The sequence below is a fragment of the Paramisgurnus dabryanus genome, chromosome 5 (assembly GCF_030506205.2).
Source record: "Paramisgurnus dabryanus chromosome 5, PD_genome_1.1, whole genome shotgun sequence".
Taxonomy (NCBI): domain Eukaryota; kingdom Metazoa; phylum Chordata; class Actinopteri; order Cypriniformes; family Cobitidae; genus Paramisgurnus; species Paramisgurnus dabryanus.
In genome coordinates, this window is record NC_133341.1 from 33,852,136 (window position 1) to 33,874,180 (window position 22,045).

General features: G+C 40.4%; 1 protein-coding gene across 5 annotated transcripts in view; it reads right to left on the minus strand.

The window, feature by feature from the left end:
• Window positions 1-22,045, minus strand: part of dcc (DCC netrin 1 receptor) — a 234,782-nt gene that overhangs the window by 50,031 nt on the left and 162,706 nt on the right. For all 5 annotated transcript variants that reach the window (XM_065251235.2, XM_065251236.1, XM_065251234.1 and 2 more), the window contains 3 exons: window positions 20,928-21,076; window positions 19,366-19,504; window positions 13,928-13,977 (listed from right to left, as the gene is read on the minus strand). In XM_065251235.2, coding sequence (XP_065107307.1) covers window positions 13,928-13,977; window positions 19,366-19,504; window positions 20,928-21,076 — 338 coding nt within the window. The remainder of the gene's footprint in view (window positions 1-13,927; window positions 13,978-19,365; window positions 19,505-20,927; window positions 21,077-22,045) is intronic.

The window sequence follows — 22,045 nt, forward strand, 5'->3', positions numbered from 1 at the left end:
AACTTATTTATAATATTCATATTATATAGTGCTGATCTCTGCACTTAATGTCAGTGCTGTGGTTGGATAGTGCAGATTAAGAGGCGGTTTATCCCCTTCTGACATCACAAAGGGAGCCAAATTTCAATGAGCTATTTTTTCCTACACAGTCTCAAGGAGGTTCGTGATATAGTCACGTTCATTTTTGATTCTTTTTTTTCGTGATATTATCGATATTAACAAATTTATGTTTTTGTTTGATTATCATGTATTGGTTACTCAACTGCTTTTTCCTATTTTCAAACCATTGTCGCTTCAGTTTAGGGTTAGATTTGGTGTTTGCATTAAAATGTCATTTTACATTTTTACATTTTTTTATATGTCGCCTGGAGTTGGGTTTGGGTAAGGATGTCATTTTATGTAAATCTAACCCTAAACTGAAGCGATAATGGTTAGAAAATAGGACAAAACAGTTGAGTAACCAATACGTTATAATCACATGAAAACTGAAATTCGTTATACGATCGTTATACAAAAAAAAAAACGCTGAAATTCAGATAATATCTCAAAAAAGAATACAAAATGACTCGAATATAAAACAAAATTTCGTGAGACTGGGTTGATTTTTTCACATGCTTGCAGAGAATGGTTTACCAAAACTAAGTTACTAGGTTGATATTTTTACATTATCTAGGTTGATAGAAGCACTGGGGCCCAAATTATTTCACTTAATATATATTTTCATGATACTGTATGTCCCCTTTCAGTAATATTTTTCAAAACACTCACAGCGCTGTCCAGTGCTGAAACATTTCAGCTTTTCACACGTTTGTTAATTCTTTATCTTCTATTTGTTACAAATATAAAATATTATTACTTATGCCTTCCTTTTTTGGCATATTGGTAGATTATTCTTATAAAAGACTTTTTGAGATGATCATGCATCATACTTTATCAGTGTGAGGGTTGAGGAACAGATGAACCCAAACGCAACGATGTCGGGGAAAAACAGAAAACACTTTATTTTAAATACACACAAAACAAAAACCCACGAGGGGGTACAAAACATGAAACACCAAACTCTGACAAACACTAAACTCTGTCTGGATTACTAGACTTGACTGTAACACGACCACGAGAACAGAACACAGCACAATACAAAGTGATCCTGCACAGAACTAAAGATACACTGACATTAAATAGAAGAAACCAAACAAGATAACGAGCGGGAACAGGTGATGGGAGAAAACCAATGATTACTAATAAGCAGGAGAACGAGGGGGCGGGGTCACAAGACAAGACACCGGAGGCACATGCCAAACACAAAAACAAGGCATGAACCTCCACACAAGGCCAGGGACTGCCAGAACTCTGCCACCATAGCAAAAGACAAATATAACAAGACTTCAAGGCAGAGTCCTGACAATCAGCAATTATTAAAAAGCTGTACACAAAGATATTTACAGTCATGACATCACACGGACACTAAGTATTGAGCTGTGACTGTATAAGTAAGGGATAATGTAGAGGCAGCCGGTAGTTATCGGGAAATAAGCCCCGACAGTGTGATCAGGACCCGACGCGAAGCGGAGGGTCTTGTATCACACTGAAGGGGCTTATTTCCCGATAACTACCGGCTGACTCTACATTATCCCGCTTATTACACGGCTACTTGTCACATAAGAAAAAAAACTGGACATGAATATGAATTTGAAACATTTTATTGGCATATTTGTTTAAAAATTAACATTTTTATCCTTCCGCGAAACTTTGCACAGATACCTTATTAAGATCCTCTGCTTCATACTTGTCTGTCTCCATTTTTTTCTCTTTTAGCCAGTCTTTGAGAAGTTTTAATGCCCATTCTGTATTTTTTTGTGTGTTGGCTTCGTAGCTGTCATGCTCTATTTTGTCAAGTTCAGTCTCAGTAAGCTCTCTGTGTCTTGTCGTGGTTGTCGAGTGTTTGTCACAAGATGGCGCCAAACAGACAGTAATCTTTATTGATCTTTATTGGCGCGGAGCGATCTTACTCGTAAAAGGAGTACCGGCTATGCGTTATTATTTTGGAGCGGTTATTATTCGAAAAGAACGAACCTGCAAATGTCTCAACTGACCAATCAGAATCAAGCATTCCAGAGAGCCGTGTAATAATATAATATAATATAATATAATATAACATACGCTCTTAATGAATGTAAACTAAGAGTCAGAATATTATGATGTGATAACCAGCAGCCAACAGGAGTCAAAGTCATCAAACCACTAATGTCCTGCAAAGACACTTTATTGCCTTTCAACACAGCACTTTCCGCCCATCTGTATTCTGTATGGACGCTCATGAATAATTCAGGGGAAGGCATTTAATCGTTCACTAAAGCAGAGAGAGAAATTAATTGATTTGATGGGGTCTTTAGCGTGAGCACAAGAGCTGCAGCAAAGCAAAAACTCCATGAAAGATCACCACATAAATACACGGCACCACCATCATCATCCTCTCTGCGTTGACAGCTGACTTCCAAATATATCTGAACCATTCAGAAACTCCCAAAACACACACATGCATGCACAGAGACATTAACCTTCATCAATGCCCCATGCACAGGGTGAAATAGATATAAACTACTGTACAGGCGGGCAGAAATGCCATCATATGCTCGGTCACATTGTAGGGCTGACGCCCGCTGTCTGCTACGACGGTGCCATCTGCGTGCCGGGCAAAACCGTAAAGCCAGTTAACATGCAAATAAACCAATTAAAATTCACACCACACCGCTGCCAACCGCAACACGTCTGTGGTTTAGCTTCATCTCGCCGTGTTGTGCTTTGTCTCATGCGAGGGTTAACAGCAATCCTGTGCCAGATTCCACTCAAGCGTGATGAGTTCAGGTAGATGTTAACACCTTACAGGCCTTCAGTACGTTTAACACACGACAGACTCAGTGCTGCACATATACTGTGAGTGCACTATGGCTGAAATCATTAACATTTACCGACACTTCTTCATGGGCTTAGCAGAATTATATTAATTCATTCCAGCTGATAACAACAGTGTGTTTGTGTGTGTGTGTGTGTGTGTGTGTGTGTGTGCGTGTGTGTGTACTGGGTGGGTGAGAATACTGTAGATCTTATTATTTAGTGAGAAATGAAGCTGTAAGAGATGAAGCACACAGTCTGTTTAATGAGTGCTGCTGCACAGATGCATGTGTGTCCATGTGTTTCAGCTCAACTGATGTCATCTTTAAAGACAATCTGGCTGAATCGTTTTCATTTGTATTACAGATGCTTAAGTTTACATACAGACATTGGGGTAAAAGATCAAGACAAAAGTGAAAGTTCTGAGCTAGTAATGCATAACAATTAATCTCGATTAATCTATAGCAGAATAAAAGTTTTTGTTTACATCATATATGTGTGTGAACTGTGAATAATAATTATGTATATACAAATATGTACACATGCATGTATCATTTTAAGAAAGAATACATATTTGTATATTAAGTATTTATATATAATATAAATTATAAATAAATATACAAATGTATATACACACATAAACATTTCTTACTGTAAATATATACATGCATGGGTGTGTATTATCTATACAAAGTTATTATACACAGTTCACACACATATATAATGTAAACAAAATGTTTTATTCTGCTATAGATTAATCGCGATTAATTGTTATGCATCACTACTTCTGAACTCATGAAGTAGAATCAGTAGACATCTAGACTCTGAAGGAGGAGACAATCTTGATGCCCAATTCCAATTTGTTTTTACGAGCCGCATAGATCATCTTTTAAAAGCGACTCATATCCGATATCTGCATTTACCTGATATTATATTTGAGATGATGATGAGATTACATGTTTGATATGAATACTGTAAAAATCTCAGAACAGTTTATTGAAGTTTTCCTATTCCTTCTAAAGCAAAAGAAACACATGTTAAATTTTTTTATGAAATTTATTCTTATAACAAATTCCTAAATCAAAAATGTAATACAGAAATTGTTCTTTCTGCTGTAGCCATTCTGAAGACAATGAACATATTATTTTTTAATGCAATTTTTTTATCTTCTGGATATCAGTTCAGGACTGGTTGATAGAAAAAGAGATGGTTGTTGATAGTTTTACTTTTTCATTACAACATATTTTATTTGGAATACCCAATTTGATTTGCTTAACAACATTGTAATAGTGGTAAAATAGTTAATTCATTCATAAATGTAGATTATTTAAATCCCTTCCACAACTTATTATATCAAAAATGATTGAAAGTGTTTTTCCAAAGCCCTTAATAAGATGAGAGGTCAGAGTTAAATGAAGCTGCTTGATCTGTCAAATTATTCTTTTTTTACTTGTTCTTAAGTTAAGTTGTTTTTTCTTAATTCTTAAGTTCAAATTTGTATTTATTAATTTTCTTTGTCTTTTCTAAATAATTTATTAGTTATACTGTGTTGATGTGTAATCATGTAAAATGATAACATTTGCCTTTGTTGCATTTATATTTTTGTATTCAATAATTAAAAAAAATCTGATATGTCTGCTTACATTGCGAATGTGAAGGCATGTATCCCATTCATGTGATTAAATAAATCATATGAATAAGACCAGAAACCAATCAGAGAATATTCAAAATCTATGTACTTTTTTTCTGCTTACACGTCTGTGAAATTGAGTCACGCAAATGCGGTGTAAATGCGCCCATAGATGGTGAGAAAACAAACTGAAAATATTTAGGACTTCTCCTGCACCACAGGCTTTTGTCCAATCAAATCTCTCTCTGAAATGAGAACATTTCTACCTAATAAACATCATAGCTCGTGGTTTAGGTCTGACACAAATAAATATTTTGTGTTATTTGATATAATGCACAGGCGTACACACAAAGACTCTCAAAACATATCATATTATGAATCTAGTCAATGAAAGCCGACCGTGGCTTTTTCAAATGTTGACCCTGTTGGCGATCATTGTGTGTTTGAATGAAAAGCTCCTCACAGAAGCAGACATCTTTTTGAAGGATCTGAACATCTTTAAAGGTTTCATATTGAACATCAGTCCTGAATTGTTTGCTTTGACTAAAAGTCTCTGTGGGACGTCTGACCGTGAAATAATCTAGACGAGTGTTAGAGACTCAAACGATCTATAAAAGTCTTTTAAACTCATCCAGTCATTACAGCTCACTTTATTATTCATATTCCTCTTATTCAAGAGCGCTTTAAACAGCGACCTGAGACCACTTTTAGTTCAATAGTGATTGTGACGAAAGAGCAGAGATTCAGTTTAATGACCGCAGAATGTTAGTCTCAGATCTGCACTGTAAAAAATTATTACAGTATGTGCCTTTAACAAATAAAATAACTTAACTTGATTAAAAAATGTTTTTAACCAAAAAGTAAGTTAAAAATAATCTAAAAATGTGAGTAATTTAAGTTATTCTATATGAAGACATTATTGAGTAAATTTAACTTAATTGTATCATGTGTAATCCACTTAAAGTACACTTAACTACATAAATACTTTTGGTAGACATAAGTGGACTTGTAGTTCCCAGAATGCTTTGCATAGGACTGCATTTGAAGAGTAAAATGTGTTTTTAACTAAAAAGAAAGACTTGTTAGATTTTCTGTTTCTTCTTTAAGTTATCATTAAAAAAAAAAATGCAACGCATACTTGAAATGTGACCTCTGCATTTAACCCATCCCTCCCAGTGAGTAGTGAACACATGCACTGCAAGTCATGAACACACAAACACCCGGAGCAGTGGGCATCTATCCCAGCGCCAGGGTAGCAATTAAGTTAAGGTGACTTGCTCAAGGGCACCACAGACACAACCAGCAACTCTCGGGTTATAAACCTGACTCTCTAACCACTAGACTACAACTGCCTGTTCACAAGAGTGCTGCAGACTGTACAGTAGGTGACACAATGAAAATCATGATGTGTGTTTATTAAAATAGAAATAAAAAGAACATCAGAATGTGTGCAGAAGCAATGCATGACAAGAAGATAAACATGAGCAAAACTGTGTGGGATCTTCAGTTTTTTCATTTGGACAATGGAAATACAAAACTTAGCTTTCAGAGAAAACAAGCTTTTTAAAATCTCTCTCCTGACACCCCACTAAATCTGAATCAGTGAAAGAACAACAAGTTAATGACTTATAAAATCAATAAATATATTAGAGGTTGTCATGGTGATGATGAGAGATGATGATGATGATGATGGTGTGGATGAAGTATCCTGTCACTTTCTGACCTGCCCTATAGATGCTTCATTCATTTCTGGAAGTTATTGGACTGATATCATCCAATCATAACAAACAGCCATGAAGCAAATATGGCACAAATAGACACTTTCATTTTCTGGGGAAAAATATTTTAGTGTGAAAATGAGCGCAGCTGCTGGAGTGTCTAGTCATCTGTTTCTCACAAAAGAGACTTACAGTACACACATGAATTCTCCCAAAATGCTTTAGCAGTTCAAACGATTCGATTTTACTACAACTAAAAATACATTTAAAATAAGCGAGAAACACTGAAACTGAATTAGTGCTGGAAAACATTACAATACAGTGTATGTTTGTGTTTCAAATAAATTATTGTATGTTTTCATTACAGTGGAAGAAATAAACCTGATATTATTCTCAAGACTTTCAGTCGCTTTAATCCCACAATCCACCATGAGAAGGAGATGTACATCGTCTGCAAAAATGAGTTAAAATGAGCCCTAACCTTCACTTACAACACAACGCCAGAGAGATTAAGTTTTCCAAACAATTAATGAAACTTATAGAAAGATGAAGAGATCTGTCAACAGCTATTTTCATTCAATATTAATAATTATTGTGTGTTATAAATACAGTTCTCTTAAAAGTACTTTATACACACACACAGACACACAGACACACACACACACACACACACACACACACACACACACACACACACACACACACACACACACACACACACACACACACACACACACACACACACACACACACATATATATATAAATAATAGTTTTACAAACTAAATTCCCTCTGTCAGGACTCAATCAGTTGACATCTTCTGCTTAGTTTCATAACTTTAAACTCCCATATTAAATACAATGATTTGAAGTGTAAGATTATCTGCGCAAGATTTACAAATGACAATTCACTGTAAACATCTTCCAAACAGTAATTATAAATATAAATCAGCACTAAACAAATGATTATATACTGTAGATCATGTACTGTATGTTCTCACATTTACTCCAGGGTTTATAAAGCACTTGTGTATATTTGAAGAGTTTGGTTCCAAAACGCAATAAATCCATTTTGACAAATTTTGGTAAAAACGTGTTTTCTATACCAAGAAAGTGACAAGATGAAAACCACTATTTTCTGTTACAAACTTTCACATAGCATCTTTAGGTTATAAAAACATAAAAAATTCAAATCCATAACTTGATTTTCAAAGATTTATTATAAAAACTGATTATTTTTTCCACAAAATGCAATAAATCCATGACAAGTTTTTATTCAAAATGCTATAAATCTATTGAATCAATAGCCTATATAAATGTGCATTCATCTTTGCCATGTTAAATTCATTTAGTTGACTAGTTGTACACACTAATTAAAAATATAAACATTAATGTCATTAATCAAAACACTTACTTTGTCATATTAAGAACACTGTCATTGCTGCGGTTATACTTGACGTCGTGGCTTAACGTTTTTCACAGCGATCAGCTGTAAAATGTTTTGGTCCTGCTCGATTTTCATTGACTTTGAGTAAAATTATGGAAAGTTTTTCATAAGATCCCCTGGGGTCAATGTGTTATCATGACAGAAACTTGATGCTGTCGGCCCGGACAAACAAGCACCCGTCTCTTGCGAAAATTATTAGATGTTGATGGCTTACGTTTCTTTCCCGTCACAGAAAACCATCACAGGTTTATCAATGCCATTAAAGTATTATTTTGTTTTTGTTTGTTTGCTGATCAGGAAGTACATAGTAGATGAGGAAAACTAGGATTCCGTCTTCCGTGTACTCAGCGCGCCGCCATTGTTTGTTTACATTGCGTGAATGGTGCGCTGCAATCTGTGGAGTGGATTTATTGCATTCTGTAGAAAAGGAGGAGTGGCGTTTATTGCATTTTGGAAAAAAAGGGAGAAAAGATGACAGAATAACATGGCGGATAATGGATTTTGCGTCAAATTAAGAATTTACTTTTTAATACTGACCTGATATAATACTGATTCTGGCAGTAACTCATTTTTTTCAAAAATGGCATTTATTGCGTTTTGGAACCAAGCTCTTCATTTATAATAAAACATCTCGGTTACGTATGTAACCCTCGTTCCCTGAAGGAAGGGAACGGAGACGTCACGTCGTGACCGACGAATTGGGAATCTACTTCGAGAAACTATAAAAACGCCAATGAACTTGGCATGCAGGTATTTGCATAATGCCGGCGCCGCCCCGCCAGGTGCGTATATAAGCCGCAGGTGCACAATACCAAATTAGCTATATTATTGCTGCGAAGCCGAATAACAGTGCCCGGCCTGAAAACAGCAATGGAACAGCAAACTGTGGCGACGGGACGTGACGTCTCCGTTCCCTTCCTTCAGGGAACGAGGGTTACATACGTAACCGAGACGTTCCCTTTCAGTCGGTCACTACGACGTCACGTCGTGACCGACGAATTGGGAATCCCTACCAAAACGTCACTGCAGCTGAACCCTTCCAGTGTCTGTAAAAGCCCTCCGCCCTCCACATAAGGGGCGGAACCTAAGGCGAAATGCAGAAGGCCGGTCACTACCTGTTCCCAAACCCACGATAGTGAACCAGCGAACTGGGGAAGCGTCTAAACTGAGCAAAGCTAGAACACTGCGGAAGCCATCCCCTAAGAAGGTTGAATGGATGACATAAAATATGAAACAACCGATAGGTTGCTCATAATAAGTCTCTGAACAAACATAGTATGCAGAGAGATGCAGAGCAGGCTCTGCTAAGGAAAAACGTGGAGGATTAGTACCCCACGGAGTATACACACAAATGAACCCCACGTAGGGGACAAATGTGGACGCCTAGCCTACACAGGTTTACAGAGAATACATCAGTGATAGGTTGACAGCAGATGCTCCGCAACACCAGCTATCAGGGCAGTGGAGGAGAGGCAAAAACAGTTTTTGTGACGTTTTTGTCCCGATGGCCTTCCATATTGGTGCAAATGTGCAGCACCAAAATAGAGGCTCCAAGCCGACACACGAGCCGACCCTCGGCATTCTAACTAGTTAGTAGAAAGAACCCGAGTGGAAACCGGTTCGACACGAACACTATACAATCTTGTGAACGTATTAGGTGTCGCCCAGCCTGCAGCTCTACAAATCTCTGTTAGCGAGGAACCGCGAGCCAGTGCCCAAGATGATGCCACACTGCGTGTAGAGTGAGCACGTAATTTAATGGACAAGGCACGTCCTGCAAGGCACGAACAGGGCATAGCAAAGCCATGGCTGGGTCTGCCTCCTCCAAAGGCAGCGCTTGCAGGTTCACCACTTGATCTCTGAAAGGAGTGGTGGGAACTTTGGGCACAAAGCCAGGCCGGGGTCTCAGTGTTACACTGGATGCAGCCGGTCCGAACTGAAGGCACGAATCATTGACCGAAAATGCATGAATATCCCCTATCCTCTTAACAGAAGCCAAAGCAAGGAGAATTAATGTTTTCATAGTAAGAAATTTAACACTCACACTATGCAGAGGCTCAAATGGGGCTTCCTGGAGTGATTTCAGTACAAAGGACAGGTCCCAAGGAGGAATAGAGGGAGGACGCGAAGGATTCAGTCTTTGAGCGCCTCTGAGAAATCTAATGACCAGGTCGTGCTGACCCACTGTCCTACCGTTTACGGGTGAATGGTGAGCTGATATTGCAGCAATATCGACCTTAATAGTGGATGGTGACAGCCTACTCTCCAAACGACGCTGGAGATATAAAAGCACAACACTAATCAGGCATTCTCGGGGGTTCTCACGTTGGGAAGAACACCAGTCGACAAACAGGTTCCATTTAAGCGCGTAAGCCTGTCTCGGAGACGGCGCACGCGCAGCAGCAATATTGTTAGATACCTCTTGCGGTAAATCACTCACATCCTCCGTGCCCCGTCCAGAGACCACACATGGAGGTTCCACAGGTCGGGGCGCGGGTGCCATAATGTGCCTTCTTGTTGAGAAAGAAGGTCCTTCCTCAGGGGAATCTTCCAAGGAGGGGCTGTCGCGAGGAGAGAGAGTTCTGGAAACCAACTCCTGGTTGTCCAATACTTTTGTCCAAAAGAGATTCTCTGCACGGGGCAAAGCTTGCTCTTTTCCAAGTTGACCCAAAGACCCAAACGAGCGAGGTGTTTTAAAGTTAAATCTCTGTGATCGCACAGCGTCTGACGTGACTGAGCTATTATTAGCCAATCGTCCAGATACGCGAGAATGCGCACACCTCTCTCTCTCAGGGGTTTTAAAGCCCCCTCCACTACTTTGGTGAATACACGGGCCGACAGAGAGAGCCTGAATGGGAGGACTTTGTACTGGTATGCTCGCCCCTCGAACGCAAAGCGGAGAAACGGCCTGTGCCGGGGGAGAATCGATACGTGGAAGTACGCGTCCTTCAGGTCAATAGATGCGAACCAATCGTTTGGACGAATGCATGGAAATATACGTTTGGTTATCAGCATTTTGAACGGCATTCTGTGAAGTGCACGGTTCAGCGAACGCAGGTCCAGGATCGGTCGCAAGCCGCCGCTTTTCTTGGGTACAATAAAGTAAGGGCTGTAAAACCCCGACCTCATCTCGGCTGGAGGGACCGGCTTGATCCCGTCCTTCGCTAATAAGACAGCGATCTCCGCACGGAGGACGTGTGCATCGGCAGCTCTCACCGCAGTGAAGCGAACGCCGGAGAATTTGGGGGGACGCCGGGCAAATTGGATCGCATAGCCGAGACGAATCGTGCATAAAAGCCAACACGACGGGCTGGGAAGCTGTTCCCACGCCCCCAGATACCGTGCGAGGAGGACTAAAGGCACGATCGGTGTACCCGCGGCGGGCGCAATGGAGGTGATCGCCGGTGTGTGTGTAACGGCCGCACCGACAGCAGTGTTGTGTGTGATAACACTCACCTGAGTCCGTTGCTGGGTGGTTGAGTAAGGGAGGCTCTGCTGAAGACACCTCACACCACTCGATGCACCCTCTGGCGAAGGAGGAGGAAGACGATGGGTTATGAGCCCGTAGCTGTCTCCTACCGTCTGAGAAGCTGGAGAGCGCAGTGGGGTTATGAGCCCGTGCGTTGCTCTCGTTCTTCTCTGATGAGTCGGAGAATGAGGGGGGGTTATGAGCCCGCTCGTGTCTCCGGCGCTCATCTGAAGACCTAGAGATGGAAGTGGAATTCGCTCTTTTTGTGAAATTGTGGGTGCCGACTGAAAAGTCGGCGGAACAGAAAATTGAAACAAAAGATTCCCCAACCGGCCCTCCTCCGGTAGGGGGAGTGGTGCCTTCAACATCTCCCGAAGAGCGATCCCCTCCATCTCTAGGTCGCCCGTCTCAGGGCCGCTTCGATCTCCTCTTTCCACCCTTCGAAGCGGGCTGAGCGGGCTGCTGACGACCGGTTCCTCGCTTCTTAGAAGAGCGAGGAACGAAGGCGGCCGCCGCAGGACGCCCTCGGCGAGGAGCAGGCTGAGGCGCCGACGTGGACGGGGCAGGCGCAGGACGCTTCCGACGTGGCATGATCTGAGCGATGGCCTCAGTCTGCTTCTTGGCCGCGGAGAATTGCTGGGCAAACTCCTCGACCGTCTCGCCGAACAGGCCGGTCTGGGAAACCGGAGCATTCAGGAGCCGGGTCTTATCAGCATCCTTCATGTCCGCAAGACACAGCCAGAGATGGCGTTCCTGGACTACCAGGGTAGACATCGCACGGCCAACGTTCGGAGAACTCCGCCGAGTCGTGACCTCCCGCGTGTGCAGGTCCCTCAGAGCCTTAGCCTGGTGAACATTCAGCAATGCCATGGCATGCAGGGCAGAGGCTGCCTCCCCACAAGTCTTGTTAGCAGCACCGGTCAGCGCCGACGAGTGCTTACAGGCCCGTGAGGGGAGAGTAGGCTGGTCCTGCCAGGAGGAAGCGACAGCGGCCGGACACAACTGCATCGCGACCGGCCGCTCCACTGACGGGATACCAGTGTACCCCTTGGCATCTCCACCCTCGAGAGAGGTGAGGGGTGAAGGCTGAAACGGCTGGTTCCGGGCGGAAAACGGGGTTTTCCACGACCGCGTCAGCTATTCATGCACCTCGGGGAAGAAAGGCACCGGGGGCGAGGACTGAGAAGCCCTGGCACCCCCGAAGAACCAATCATCGAGGCGGGATGGTTCGGGTGGGGGAGGTTTAGTCCACTCCAAGCCAACCGCCTCCGCCGCCCGAGCGAGCATGGGTGGACATCGCGTCAGGTGGAGGCTCGACAGAGCGCGAGGACACCGTAGAACAGGGGCCGCTCGTCTCCATCGGGACCTCCGCTGGCAACGGATCAGGGCGCTGGGAGCTACTGGACGAACCAGCAGACCGACCCAGCACCGTTATACGGAGATCATCCTTCGCAAGCCTAGTAACTGCGCTCTTAGCAGTACCAGGCTTGGAAGGCGGGGGCCGTTCCCGGAGAAACAACACCCATCTCCGCAAATCCGCCATAGTCATGCCCTCGCAGATGGAGCATGAACTATCACGGAACGCTACCTCTGCGTGCTGGAGCCCCAGACACGAAACACAGCGCTCGTGGCCATCCCGGGGAGCGATGAACACACCGCATCCAGAAACGGAACACGGGCGGAATGCCATCTTTAAAAAGACGCACCCGACCGTGACACGAATGAGTGGCTGTCTTTAAAAAGACACAAAGCTCAAACGTGCTGCTCTTTTAGGGAAATCACTCTTTTGTGCGAGCTGGTGAAACACACAGGGAGAGGCAAACGCACTCACTCGAACTCAAGTCCTAAAAAAGAGACAGAGAGAGAGAGAGAGAAAGGGTGGAGAAAACACTGCGAGCCTCCGCTGAGGTGTCTTTGCCCAACCAACTTCAGCAAGCTGAGATCTTTTTCTTCCCTCCAGAACAGGATCTACGAAGATCAGTTAGAAAGCTTCTCGAGAGCAGATGTCTGCCGGCTTCGAAGCAATAAAAGCTAATTTGGTATTGTGCACCTGCGGCTAATATACGCACCTGGCGGGGCGGCGCCGGCATTATGCAAATACCTGCATGCCAAGTTCATTGGCGTTTTTATAGTTTCTCGAAGTAGATAGGTCACCCGCGGAGCGGTTCCCAATTCGTCGGTCACGACGTGACGTCGTAGTTACCGACTGAAAGGGAACTGCTTGTCTTCATTGAAGCGAGTGAAGGAGCTCCTTTAACACCTGACCTTCAGCTCCCATTATTTTCACCAAAAGACGATTTCTTCATTTTAGACAGAATAATGTTCCAGTGCACACACATAAACTCAATCACATCAGTTAGCACAATCATTACACATCTGTGTGATGAATACACACTCAAGACAAAAACACAACACAGTTACACAATGTTTTAGCGTCAGATTCTAAGAAAACGCTTTAGATTTGAATCTTAAACGTCTTTTAAAGTGTTCTCAGAAGTCTGAGGACATTCTTTCTAACAGAATAAAAACACAACTTTTATCACATTTATATTGCTTGGAATAAGATAATATATTATACTGTTAGATGGAGATGATCAATGTTTTTGTACCAAATAACCCTCTCCTCCTGTTAAATATATTATATCATACAATCTCAAAGTAGTAAACATTTATGTTTTATTAGTATTGTGTCAATGACATTATTCTTTAAGATCCTGATTATATATGAGGAGTTTCTCAGCTGTGTTAATGATCAGAAAGTCTGATACTCACCCGGGAATAAACCACTTCCAGTGAGACGTTCTGTGGTGGAGCACTTGGCACTGTGAAGACAGAGAGAGAGAGACACACACACACACAGTCATTAGGTTATCTGAGTTACTGAGCTGTTTAGGTTTGTTAAAGAATATCACTAACAATCTGTGTCTGTGTTAAAAAACAAAAAAATAGGCAAAATCAGGTGAATAGACAGTTTCAGCAGTAACAACATAAACAACGACTGTTGTGGTCGTATGTAACTTCCGGTAAACTCCGCTAATTATAAATAACAACAAAGTTCTATAAACTTAGTTTATTTATATAACAAGCAAAAAAACAACAACACATAGATTACCTAGGAAACCAAAACATTAGTTATTTTCAACGAGGCATTTGTTCAAGAGATCAGTTTAGCAACAAGTCAGACCATTAAACACATTGTTTTTATAAAGCTTTTATGGATAAATGTTTTAAGAAAACAAATGTTTTTGATGAAGAAGAACACAAATGAAGTGTGCACACAAGAGCAGAGAAAAACACTGCAGCTTATATTGAGAGAGTCTTATCATCAAAGACATCGTTCAGATCTTCTCAAGATTCACCTCTCTGTCTGTCTGTATGAGCATGTGTGTGTGTGTGTGTGTGTGTGTGTGTGTTTTTTTTTTTTTTTTTGTGTGTGTGTGTGTGTGTGTGTGTGTGTGTGTGTCTATGTGTATGAGTGAGTGCATGTGTGTGTGTGTGCATGTTTCTATGTGTGTGTGTGTGTGTGTGTGTGTATTAGTGCATGTGTGTATGTATGAGCGTGTATGTGTGCATGTTTCTATGTGTGTGTGTGTGTGTGTGTGTGTATTAGTGCATGTGTGTATGTATGAGCGTGTATGTGTGCATGTTTCTATGTGTATGAGTGTGTATGAGTGTGTATGTGTGTGTATGTGTGTGTAAGTAATTTAATTAGTGTGACACAAGGGCTCTTAATGAAGCAGTGAAATGTGGGGTGAAGCTCATCTGAAACATTCTGCAGATCCTCTAATGTAAGCTGACACACAATAAATTCCTGCAGCCTCTTAGAGCCACACTGAAGATAATGCAACAAGACGTCCGGCCAATGAAAGAGAGAGAGAGAGAGAGAGAGAGAGAGAGAGAGAGAGAGAGAGAGAGAGAGAGAGAGAGAGAGAGAGAGAGAGAGAGAGAGAGACTGAGCTGGTGTTTGGCATGGAGAGAAAATCCTGAGAATAAAGGAGAAGAGCAGAGAGCATGATGGGATTGAAGTGATGTAATGAGAGAATAGAGCAGCATGTTAAGAGGTTTTCTCACTCTGTCTTCTGTTCTCTCTTAATGGCCTCATGGGTCACAATGTCACATTTTATAAAACTCTCGTCTGTACCAAATCCACTTATAAATTATTATCTTGCAATGACACAGCTGGTTTTAGCTCCTGTGCCTTTAAAAGTTCAAAAATGATGAGTTAAGTTAACAAAACCGCCTTGTTTCCTGTCTCTCATTATAAAAAACTGGACCATCCATAACACATCAGACATTCACCTAAACATCTACAGCCAGATTATTCTCCCTGTCCATCTGAAATGATCTCAAGGATTTAACTTCTTCACTTGATGAAAACTACAGGACAGACTGATAATCATTGATTGTGTTTGTGGTGAGATTACAGTGGAGTATAAAGTTACTGCTGCAGACTCTTAAACCTTAAGTTGTGAATCCATCAAACTTCTACATCACCAGAGCATGAAAGACATTCAGAAATCTCTGGAGTAACACTGAGAAGATGAGAATGTGCCAGACCCATCCGCCAAGGCATTTAGCAAACCTCTCTCTCTCTCTCTCTCTCTCTCAGTAATGAAGTGTGTAGACTGTCTGTTGGCCATATTTCATGGAGCATATCTGAGAGCTTCTGGAAGTTTCTGGAGTCAGATGACAGCACTGTTCCCTGTCTGAACCGCTGATGATGGATTGATGAAGATGAGTTAAATGAGTCCAGCCGGGTGAACATTGGTGATGAAATCTTTAAGCATTACAGCAATAATCCTAACACACAGATCGATGGACTGATGTTAAACAGCCAACCTCTAAGTCAAGCTTATACAATTTATTCAACCTATTTGAATCCTGGTGTCCTGTCAAGAGGACATGCTGGGCTTTCTAGTAATACAGTACTTGTGTGAATATTTTTGTACAGAGCACACAAACTTTCTTTTTCAAATAACGATAATCATCAATTGTTAATTTTCAACATGAGAGTCTAGACTTAAAGTTTAGCAGTTTTTCAGAAATGTTTTATAATTCTGACCCGTTTGAAACACAACTTTCATTTGATGTCCATTGTAGTGGACACCAGGACTTTGTTTGTATGTTCATTTCACTTCATGTAATTTGATAGAAGTTTTTTTGAATAAAATAATTTGTAACACTTAACAATAAAGTTGTATTTGCTAACATTATTAAATGCATTAACTAATATAAACCAATAATGAGCAATATAGTTTATCAGCATTTATTCATCTTTGTTAATGTTAATACAATTGTTCATGTTACGTCATTGTGCATGAACTAATGTTAACAACTACAACCTTATTGTAAAGTGTTACCAAATAATTAAAAGAAAGCCACACCCAGATGAGAGAATGAGGAAATAATGGTGCAATCCTGGACATTTCCAAATGTTTGTAGATGCAGAATCCCCAGATGCACAACAGAAGATTTGTGAATAAGAGCAACATGTTCCTGTACAGTATGTCTCCAAGAGTCAGAATACTCCATCAAATATCATCTAATATCTCATTTAAAACTCATAACCTTTAAATGCACACTGTGATGAAAATGAAATTGAAAACAGAAGTGAATGTAAAAAACAAAGTAAATGTGAAAACTGTATTAAAATGGATGTAATTCAGAACATTAAATTCTTGTGTTATAAAATAAAATGAATAATGCAATGCAATGTGTTTGTTACCACCACAATACTGAATTTATGAAAGATAAAAAACAAAATTCTAGAAGTTTTATCTTGGTTCTCAAGAGGCTACAGCGAGAAGAAACATTAAACACATTTCAGTTCACAATTTAGATGATATATCTCACAATAATAACGCTGGCCTAGAAACATAAAGTGTGTGCGTGTGTGTGCGTGTGTGTGTTGTTCATTTGGAGAGGTGAAGTCTCTTCAGACGTTCTTTTGGTTTAATTAAATTAGCAGTGCAGAATTTGGTCTGTTTTTATTCACAATGTAGAGGCAGTGAAGCTTCAAGTGTGAAACAGATTTTAAATGTGTAATGTCAGCGTATCAAAGATGAGTGACACTGCGTGAAACTAAATTACACATCAGATGAAACAGAGACGCCTGGATGGAGAAAATTTAACGAGACATCTACTAATGAATGAGTCTCTTTCCAGAAATAATTCACTTGACTGCTATATTCTGTCAAGTTATGGACATTATAATGTAAAGAAGACAACTCCTGTAACTAACTAACACTTCTGATGATAATAACTTTACTACACTGTTTAGTAGTGTTACAGTATCTTATTTTTCCTGTAAAGAGTTACACGTACAACAATTAAAAGCACAGTGTGATAAAGCGCTGTATTAAGAGACCAGCAGACGCTCCTTTACAATCTCATTTTTTAATGTATTCATCTTTAAAATTTCAGTACTGTATTGTTAGCAGAATGTAAATGAAAAAATGCAATTTTAACATCTATAAAGCTTTAAGCTGACGCTATAATAGGAGTAAAAATCAGCTGGGGGGTTGGATTCAGATCCAGGGGTGGAGCTGGATCTTTCCCCGCTGCATTTTGATTGGTCGTCAGTTTTATCATAAGACACATCATACACTTGTTGTTGTGCTACCATTTCCGTTTGCTTACAGCCATAAGGAAACAGGTTATACTTTTCTTACAAGTGTGCTAATAAAAGATAGTTGTGTCTAACTATATTACTGGTATAGCCATGTAATAAGTGTGATAATGTACAGCCAACCGGGTTGTTATCGCAAATAAATCCCTTGAGTGATGTCACCCTGTTGGGATTCTGCCAAACGTGTCCCTTACCTCCCCTTACACCTAACCGTGATCATTATTTATTAAATTATAAATCTTTTTTGACTATGTTATTAATCAAACGTATACTTATATTGATAAGAGCAAACGTTGGCGAGCATGGGTTGCAACTAACTGCAGGCTGCAACAACACAAATATGCTGGATTACCTGGAGAAACAAAGTATATAAAGTAAAAAGATTTGGATCCAACCTCACCCTGTGGATGTTGTGTTCTGCAGTGAGGACCATCTCTTATAAAGTGTCTAAAGGGTTTTTATGTTCATTTCAGAAGTGAGCGTGTAATAAGGTTTAAGTGTGTTTAAATCTACTAATTAGGGGCCAGGCACCAAAGGCACCTATTGTTTCCCATTACAATAGCGGCCATTTTGAAAAGTACTCAGTATTCAGGTTTTGTTTTTAATTTTTTGTTCAATTTATGCAATTTGGCGAAGACGATCTTTGGTGTGAGATGCACAGAAATGACTGAACAGAGTTTTGAAATGTAACTTATATTTATCGATGTTGACCAAAAATTTGAACAGAGGCCGTATCTCAGCCATTCTTTTAATGCAACGAACGTTTTTACCCTTTATCGGCACCGCGAACCCACAGTCCAAGCCAAATTTGATGACAGCGCCACCTACAGGTTACGGGAACTGAATTTTTTTTAATTTTTACTAGTATCTATTCAACTTTTTACCAGGAAATGATGATGGTGTTAACAGATTTTTCTGGTCACAGCACCACCTAGTGTCCTTAAACTATAACAGTTTTATAAAAACACTTCTGAATACTTTTATTTACGAATTTTATTTAGTCTATTTTATGTCAGGCTTTGCTCGTATAATCTTTGGACCAAACCACAAAGAAATGACTGAATAGATGTTTGTGATTTCTAGCAATGTTTTGAGAAATACCTGTTCAACATCGTTTCTTTGTCATATTAAAGTAATTTGACAGTGTTGTGCGTTACTCTACAAAATGTTCTTCTTGACTTCATTCTATCTGATACTCATATACGTTGTATTTGTGTTATTTCTGCTCCGCGGTCAACACTTGCAGCATTGAAAGCTCTCCTCAGCATCGGGGATAAACTACGTCAACTGAGAAGCAAAACCTAAAAAAGCACGCGCTTCAAGGCCCTGAGGTTGTGGGTTCGAATCCCATGTGCTGTGTGTGTGTTACTTTTTCTATTGAGAATTTGTTTTGAGATCATTCTTACCTAATCTGTCTGTTTATGTGTATATGAGCTATTGTCCAACACTAACAGATGTCCATAAATAGAGCACTGAGGTGTTGTGAATATTCAGATGATGGACTGATTGATTTATATGGACTGTGAGTCTGTAAGGAAATCTTTAAGCGTCAGATATTAGACGTTATGATGACTAATCTTACCATCAGAGAGTGTCGTGATAAGAATGTCTTCATTGGAGATTCCTGGTCCATGACGGTTTACTGCCAGAACTCGTAAAGAATATTCGGTGAACTTCTTCAGACCCTCCATTTTGTAGCTCTGACCAACAACTTCCACATTCTAACAGAGAGAAATCAAATCATTGTAGCAACAGGAGGCAAAGAAACAAACAACTGAAAGCAGCTTTTAAATCCCAGCGTGACCTCAAACGTTCTCTCACAGCACACGTTCATCTCTTTAATGCAGAAGAGTGTTTACCATAATTACACTGCAGTATGAAAACAATCTTTCACAACGCTCAGATCTGACATTTCTCCTACTGGGAATCACTGCTATATAAATGTGTTGTTTGGTTATCTTAACTACTTGAGTTTAAGCAAATCAACAGAGCAGCTACTTCATCCCACTGTATCTCTCACCATCTCACTGTCTCACACATCTCACTGCATCTCACTGTCTCACCCCACCCCACTGCATCTCTCACCATCTCACTGTCTCACCCCACCCCACTGTGTCTCACTGCATCTCACTGTCTCACTGCATCTCACTGTCTCACCCCACCCCACTGCATCTCAAACACATCTCAAACTGTCTCACACAGTCTCACTGCATCTCACACTCTCTCACATCATCTCACAGTGTCTCACACCATTTCACTGCATCTCAAACCATCGCAGTGTCTCACACCATTTCACTGCATCTCCACACTCTCTCACATCATCTCACTCTCTCACACCATCTCACACTGTCTCACACCATCTCACATCATCTCACTGTCTCACACCATCTCACATCATCTCACTGTCTCACACCATCTCACACTGTCTCACATCATCTCACTGTCTCACACCATCTCGCAGTGTCTCACACCATTTCACTGCATCTCCACACTCTCTCACATCATCTCACAGTGTCTTACACCATTTCACTGCATCTCAAAACATCACACTGTCTCACACCATCTCACAGTGTCTCACACCATCTCACTGCATCTCAAACCATCTTACATCTGCATCTCTAACATTGTCTTACTGCTTAGCATATCTTACTGTGTCTCAAAAAATCTAAAAGCATGAACGTTTATGTTTATTTAATCAATGTGAAACTGCTTTTTTTTTTTTTTCTGTGTTAACATTATCTACAGGTTAGGGAAAATTGCATCAGTGGGCTTTATTCCAGAATACAACCATTACACTACTGTGAGTTACTGAACATGTGCTTTGAAATCTGATGTCTAAAAGCTTTCTTGTCATTATTCAGGAAACAATGTGAATGTAACATCAAACATTAATATAGCTCAAGATCTGCTTTGTATTTCTCTTTCAATATTTAGTTACTCATACAGTGGAGATGTGAGTTTAACACAATAGTTTCTTTAAATCCTGACAGTATGTGATCCCACAGCAGACTGTGCTGTGCTGTATTGCTCTCTCAGTTCTCAGATCTGAACGCTCAGAGTTAGCGTTAGGAATGAAACCTGTGGCCATGGGATTCCTCAATCGATCAGCTTAGGAAAAGCACATAGCCTTAGGAAAACACTGACCTGCTCTTTACCAGTTGACGTCTCAGTCCAGAGCAGCCTATAGCTTTGGATGGGGCTGTTAGCATGAGCCGGTGGATCCCAAGAGGCTTGGATAGATGTGGGTGATGATGCTTCTGCCAGCAGGTTCTCCACTAAACCAGGAACCAGCACTAAACACACACACAGGTTTGATTTTAAGCCATTCAGTTCATCTTTTAATCGCCACTGAAGCTTTATTTAAATGTTTTAATATTAATCACTGAAGACATTTTAAACGTGTGACTTCGTAATACACTACAACCCGTAATAATCTGTTAGAGATCACACACTATTCCAATAAATAATAACGATAAAGATCAGATCATTTCACTGCTCCTGCACGTGAAGCTTCTGCGGGATGTTTTCTATAAATACTAATATATCATCTGAATGTAAAGGATAATAATAATTACAGATTACACATGTAAAACCAGCACTCAGATCTGCCTTCCAGGCAAAGAAATCTGCTGTGCACACATCTGCCGGGCGAGAGAACAGGAAATAAGTCAATATGCAAATGAAATCTAAATTTAAAATGTGATACATAATTCAGAACAGGACAAGGGTTTGTATGAAGACTGAAGTCTGAGAGTTGCTGGAAAAGGTCAGACTGTTAAAACTCTTCAGTGAATCGTCATTATAAAGGTTAAAGAGATAGCGGCCTATGAGTTCATCTCAGCACCTCGGATGAAAGAAAAGCTCACCGTCGCATCTTTGTATGCCAGAAACTGAAGTATTTCTGAGGCTTCTCGTACATCTACACAAGCTTAGATGACATTTACGAAACCATTTTTCTTCCGAAACCTACCTGTCTATCAGGACGGCATATTAATAATACACCATATGTGTTTATACACAACTGACATATAAATGTAAAATTAAATCATAATAATTAATAACGTTCAATATAACGTAAATGTAAACCCAATATTTGTGTGCATGTTTATGTTTATTAGAATATTCTCTGTGACAAGATGTCATATTTAGTTAAGCAGCTTTACATAATGTGTACAACAGAAATAGTTTGAAAATGAGTTTGTTTGCACAGCACATGATTGATGTTCAATTCTGTCTACAGAAATCACTTATGAGCGAACGTT